The 6,621-nt window shown below is 51.1% G+C and overlaps 1 protein-coding gene across 1 annotated transcript; it reads left to right on the top strand.

Moving 5' to 3' along the window:
- The first annotated feature begins 4,109 nt into the window (after window positions 1-4,109).
- Window positions 4,110-5,686, top strand: LOC123057742 (transcription factor BHLH3-like). The gene is made up of 3 exons (XM_044480650.1): window positions 4,110-4,755; window positions 4,860-5,204; window positions 5,302-5,686. The coding sequence occupies exons 1-3, from the start codon at window positions 4,204-4,206 to the stop codon at window positions 5,386-5,388; spliced, it is 984 nt and encodes a 327-aa protein (XP_044336585.1). The 5' UTR covers window positions 4,110-4,203; the 3' UTR covers window positions 5,389-5,686.
- The last annotated feature ends 935 nt before the right edge of the window (window positions 5,687-6,621 follow it).

Raw genomic sequence — 6,621 nt, 5'->3', positions numbered from 1 at the left:
AAAGAAAAAGTTTGCCATCATGATCGTGGGTCGGAAACCTGTGTCGAAGCTACAGATGCGGGGAGTGATTCCGAAACTTATGTCAGTGCTATAGACGTAAGTGCTATCTTTGCTGGAGCGAAAGAAGCGATAGCTGCGTGTGCTCGGCCATGAAGAAGCAGTCTTCGTGCATTGCACCCAGAGAAAACAAAGGCGTACGTGGCGCCCGAAGTCCATGATGAAACAACATACGTAAGTGCAACTGATGTTGATGCTGATGCAAAGACGGACACGGATGCAACTCAGGCGTACGTGGCATCAAAAGTTCACGAAGGGAGGCGTACTGGAGTTGTGTCGCTGAGCAGAACAGGCAAGCTAGGTGGTGGCGCAGCTTGTTCTGGTGAAGTGAGTGCTGCGAGCGCTCGACCAGGACGTTCTGGATGCAGCAGCTACACCGTCGCAGCAGACGGGCCGAAAGGAGACGGCCTACCCAGCCAACCGAGCAACTCAGAAGTGGACACACGGCCTAGTGGCCAGGCCGGCTCACAAGTAGTGTGTGAGTCATGGAAAGAGGCAACAGCAACGGCTGGACGCTGCCCATGTGCTGGTGATGCGTATGCATCAGGAGCCCAGCCGGCTGCATGCTTGTACGCATGGGAGGATGCCCTGTTGGCACCTGCATCACCTCCGAAAGCACTGGAGGAAAGGACAACGTCACCTACATCGATAAATCTACAGCCGGTGTTACACCCATATCCGAGGAATACTCTTCGGACGATTGACCCGGTAAAGGTGAAGGAGTGGGCGACGGTGTCTAGCAAGCGCCGAGGAACTGGCGAAATTTGAGGACGCAAATACAGATGAGTGTTGGCGTCAATGCTATGAAAGAAGAGTTGGGGTCGATCCACGACAATAATTCATGGAGCTTGTGGATCTTCCCAACAATGAAAAGGCTATGGAGCTCAACTGGGAATTCAAGGTCAAGAAAGATGTTGAAGGGTGCATGAAGCACAAAGCGAGGTTTGTAGCCAAAGAGTATGTGCAAGAGAAAGGTGTGGACTTCGAAGAAGTGTTCGTTCCCATTGCAAAGATGGAGTCGGTGAGATTACTCATTGCTCTAGCGGCTCAGGAATCATGGAAGATACATCACATGGATGTAAACTCCGCGTTTTTGAACGGCGAGATAGAAGGAGATGTGTATGTGAATCAACCACCGGGTTTCATCAAAGAGGGAGAAGAGCACAAGGTACTGAAGTTTCGAAAAATCTTGTATGGGCTATGGCAAGGACCTCAGGAGTGGAATGTCAAACTTGATCAGACATTGATTTCTCTTGAATTTGAGGAAGCCCCACTAGAGCATACGATGTACAAGAGAGGTGAAGGAAGGGATCGTCTACTAGTTGGCATCTACGTCGACGACCTATTGATAACGGGAGCAAATGAAGAGTTGATTGCAAAGTTCAAGCTACAGATGAAAGAGCTTTTCAAGATGGATGATCTCGGTCTTTTGAGCTACTACCCCGGGAGCGTGGCATGAAATATTGCAATCCAATTGACGCTCCAACGAAATCTCGTCTTGAGCTGAACAAGAAGAGTAAAGCACCTGCAGTTAATGCAATAGAGTATATTGCAGCTGCTACTGCGGCGTGTGAAGGTGTGTGGCTAGGGCGGCTACACGGTGATCTCATGGATCGAGATCCGGAACAATTGGTGCTTAATGTTGATAGCAAGTCTGAAACTTTTCTACGCGAAGATCCAGTGCGGCATGATAGAAGCAAGCACACTGATATGGTGTATCACTACATAAAAGACTGCGTGGAAGAAGCTAAGATGAAGGTCAACTACGTTTGCACCGATGATCAAATGGCAGACATCCTAACCAAGGTTTTGGATCGAGAGAAGCTCTTGAAGATGCGAAGAAGGATCGGCGTCGGAGCCGTGACGTAACAACGTAGTGTTTAGGGGGTGATTGTTGGAAGTAAACCTGACATACCCTCCCAGCTGGCGGTGTTTGGGTCATGTACGAACATGTATCCAATTAGTATTTGAGTCAGAGTTAGTCTAGGAGTAGTATTACTCTAGATAGCTTAGCTTTCGTACTATATATATGTACGTACCCCTGGACTTGTAACACCACCGTGAGATCAATAAAGCAATACACCAGGCTCGAGACGGGCCTGTGGCAATCATCCAAATACTTGTGTGCGTGCGTTTGTTTCCGGCCGGCTGGCCGCCGTGCACGTACATGTGATTTTGGTGTTGCCTACGGAAAGATTGATTAGGAGCAGACTAGCTAGTACAAGCTAGCTTTGCACTACGGTGTGTATCGACGTAAAGCACTTCGTTGAGATTGTCGGCAAAGTTTGTTCGTCATCGTCCATAGTCGGTCGTATCACCGTCGCCAGAAAGTACTCGGCGTCGGGTCTGGGCCAACACTAGCATAATGCACTCAGCAAACCGGCGGTCACTCGGTAAAAAACCATCTTCCGGTAGTAACTACTTGTAACAAGTGTACAATTGAACATATATTATTCCCCAACAGACCTACTGAGTACTTGTCCAAATTGGTTGTCATTCTTCAGTGAGCAGTGATATACGGACGATACGTTGTCAGCTGATTCTTGAACGGTGGATAAAGTTATCCATTAGATTGCATCATTTGCAAATCAGCACCGTACAAGGTGGGCATCGTTCAGATTTTGTCCATGCACTGCCGTGTGCAGAGCAATTTCGTTCTTCAGTGAAGCTTGCTTGCTAGTGCCAAGGACGTCGACCCTATGGACTTCATAATTTCCACGAGTCGCGGCACTGACCCCCTGCTTCCTCCAATCAACTAGTCTAGACCTTTGCCGCATTACGCTAGGTACTATGTCCTTCAAAGCTGTCGTGGTGGCACTGTCTTTTTATGTTTTTGTTTCTGAACTAACTTTGTACCGAGTATGATGGTGATGTTTGTCTTTGTTTACAAAGTTGAGCACACCTGCTACGTGCCAAAGCTTCCAGGTCACGGACATATGCATAGCTGGTCCACAAACATGCATGCAGCCCGAGTGACGCGTAGGCCCTGCAACCTCCAACCTGTCGTGCCCCCGTGATTTGCTGCAGTACATCCGCCGGTGTGTGCCATGGCACCTCACCCCGCAACCAAAGACTGATCGACATAAGCAAATGTGAGAGTATCAGATGATATGGAGCCTTAGGCTATCCGGTGATACGAGCTCCGGCGAGCCTTTGGATCTAAAATCCAAGGGTCACCAACCGAGGTCCTAGACTTGCGTGTAAATGTCAAACTCCTTGAGGTTTCGGCGAATTTGCAGGAGATCAACGCGCCAGGCGCCAGCCTTGGATCTAAGATACAACGGCTCGCGGGAGCTGTTATCATGCTCTACATCACCTGATATTTTCCCAGCAAATGTAGCGCTCCAGCAAGTCTACATGGTACTAATCTGCACACATGACAACATTCGACAGCTCTCGGTTTTGTTCCATGCGCCCGCGCACTGTTTTTGTTTGTTGCCAACGTCCCGGTCACAAGCCCCCCTTGACTCTCGCAAATAGGCGTGCCCACGATCTCAAACGGCTTGGCTCGCGGGAGCTGTTATCATGCTCTACATCACCTGATATTTTCCCAGCAAATGTAGCGCTCCAGCAAGTCTACATGGTACTAATCTGCACACATGACAACATTCGACAGCTCTCGGTTTTGTTCCATGCGCCCGCCCACTGTTTTTGTTTGTTGCCAACGTCCCGGTCACAACCGGATCAAGGTTAAGCCCCCCTTGACTCTCGCAAATAGGCGTGCCCACGATCTCAAACGGCTCGCTCCTGTCGCTCGATCGGGGATTGGTAGCCGGGTCTCGATCACCGCCGTCCCGTGGCCGCGAAACAGTACCAGAATTCAGGCGATCGAAAACGACACTGACGATAATTGAAACTGCCAACGTACGTAGATGGGCCTGGCTAATTAAAAACGGGGAGATTCCATTCAATTCTCAGGTTTTGTCTGCCCTTTTCTGCGTGACCAGTACGTGGCGACACCAAAACTAGCCGTAGAGTACCTACTAGCCAGGTGGTGCCGCGGAATTATTGTCGCTTGGGTTTGTTGCTTCCGTGACCCCCTGCAAGGCTGCAACCTGCAAGTTGGGCCTGTGGACGTGGCTGTATTAAGCAAGCGCGAGGGAAGCAATCATATTCTAAAGCTAGTAGCATAACACCAACTAAGGGATGGATCCGCTTGATGAGGAGTCCTTCTTGGAGGAGCTCATGCCGCTTCACCGGGAGGAGGCGCCGGCGCCGCCGTACCCGGGCAGCAACAGCATGATGACGATCAGCGACCTCCTCTTCTACGGCGGCGGCAAGGGCTGCACTGCCGAGGAGAGGAGTGGCCCATTTCAGCAGCCCATGCTGCCCTCGCCGCCGGCCGTGCGTCCGCACCCGCACCAGGAGTTCAACTTCAACTACCTGAGCGAAATGTGCAACCCCTGGAGGAGCTGCATCCCTGACCCTCCCGCGGTCGTCCAGGCTGCTGCCGGCAAGGCGCCGCTCACTCTTCCCCTCCATGACGCTATTGCGAGCTCGTCAACGTTCGTGTTCGGGGGAGGGGCCGGGGAGAGCTCGGGGATGAGAAGCATGCCGGCCTCCGGCACCCACCCGGAGAGCAAGCTCAATGCCGGAAGCGGAACTCCGTCAAAGAACCTCATGGCGGAAAGGCGGCGCCGGAAGCGGCTCAACGACCGCCTCTCCATGCTCCGGTCCGCCGTGCCCAAGATTAGCAAGGTGTGCTGTCGCATCGCCCTTAATTTCTGTATATCGAATTATCTATGAGTTGTGGACCTTAATTAACATGTGTAGATCTAATTAACCGATCAATCGAACTGCACATGGATAGGACTGCGACCCTCGGGGACACCATAGACTACGTCAAGGAACTGACCGAGCGGATTAAAACCGTGGAGGAGGAGATGGGCACCACGCCCGAGGAGCTGAACCTGCTCAAAAATTTCTCCAGCGGTGGCAACGAGGGGACGCCGACGAGGAGTTCCACCAAGTTATGTGCTAACGTCGAGAACCAAGGCGGGGGCGACACGAAGATTGAGATCTGCTGCTCGACAAACCCCGGAGCGCTGATTGCGACGGTGACCGCGCTGGACGTGCTGGGGCTGGAGATCGAGCAGTGTGTCGTGAGTTGCTTCAGTGACTTCGCCATGCAGGCCTCGTGCTCACAAGTAAACTCCTTCTGAAATACTAGCTCTAAGTTTTCCTTCATTGCATGCCAATGAAATTCGATCGCCAATGTCCATTCACGGCGTGCCCGGTGTGTAGGCGGAAGGGAAGAGGCAGGTGATAAGCACAGACGAGATCAAGCAGGCATTGTTGAGGAGCGCAGGCTACGGGGCAAGGTGTCTCTAAGCTATAGCTAGCTAGAGATACAAGCGGTTTGTAATCTCGATGAATACGTGCTAGATTTGCTCTTTTTTATGAATTAGTGTAGGAGTTTTTTGGGGAATATCTTCGATGAGTATTTGTTGTCACCGGATTGTCTTCTTTGTGTGCGTGAGATGCATGAATGATTGAATGGAGTGGATACCCATTGTTGGAGTGTTAATTTGGTTGCACACTCTTACGGCTTCTTAGTCCTATTTACGTACAGGCCGGGTGTTACTCACAATGCTTTGTATCACTTGATGCTACATTCTAAGATAACAAAGTCGCCCTTTATGAAAGAAAAAAACTCTTACAGCTTCTTGTTTCTTCTGTTAGTTTAGCTGTTTCTGGACATGAATGGCTGGTCATGTTTTCTCAGACGCTTCATAAACTTGATAGGAATCTCAAGTCTGGTAGTTAGGAGGACCTATTTCCTATAGTTTCTGTTAGGAAATTAGTGCCTGAAATTTCTGACCATAACCCTCTATGACTTTCGTCCGGGGATGAAGAGAGAGAGGCACCTAAAACCCGTGAATTCTGTTTTGACCTGTCTTGTGTTAAAAACGATGAATTCCTAGGTCTGGTCGATAAGATCTGGAATAGGACTGTGCAGGCCTCAGATCCTATTGACGTTCTTGACATCAAGCTCAATAAAATTAAGATATATTTTAAAGAGGTAATTACAGCAATGGTGCCTAAACTTGGTTCTTTGATGCAAATACGGTTCGAATCACGTTTGCATACGTCCGCGCTGCTGACTAGGATGCAAGCATGGTCGTGGGACCCAATGTCAGCGAGTGCCATCGCGCACAGAAGCGTGTGGCCGCGCGGCTGGGTGAAATATTACGGAAACCCCCTTCGTTCTGTTTATTTTTCGCACATAAGCCGTGACCCTCGATCCCCTTTCCACCGCGGCGGCGCGCTCAAGTAGGCAAATAAAAAGGACAGCGGCGAGGGCCTCCTCCGTGACCGTGTTCTTCACCAGGCACACCGGTTGCGCAGCCGGCACGCCCTACGCCCTGCCGCGGTGCTCGAGGCATGCCGCGTTGAAGCCGTCCGTGCCTAGCGCCAGCGCGTCCAGGAGCATGTCCGCCGGCTGCCACAGCTCGTCCGCCGGCTTGTGCAGCGGCAGCACGTGGGCCTTTGCCCACGGCTCCAGTTGCTGCAGTACCTCCAGCCTCTACGGCGCAAGGTACCTCCTCCGTTCCTCCTCATCCT

Source organism: Triticum aestivum, chromosome 3A (assembly GCF_018294505.1).
Source record: "Triticum aestivum cultivar Chinese Spring chromosome 3A, IWGSC CS RefSeq v2.1, whole genome shotgun sequence".
Classification (NCBI taxonomy): Eukaryota; Viridiplantae; Streptophyta; class Magnoliopsida; order Poales; family Poaceae; genus Triticum; species Triticum aestivum.
The sequence above is the reverse complement of the archived record's forward strand: the minus strand, read 5'-3'. Positions and strand labels throughout refer to the sequence as shown.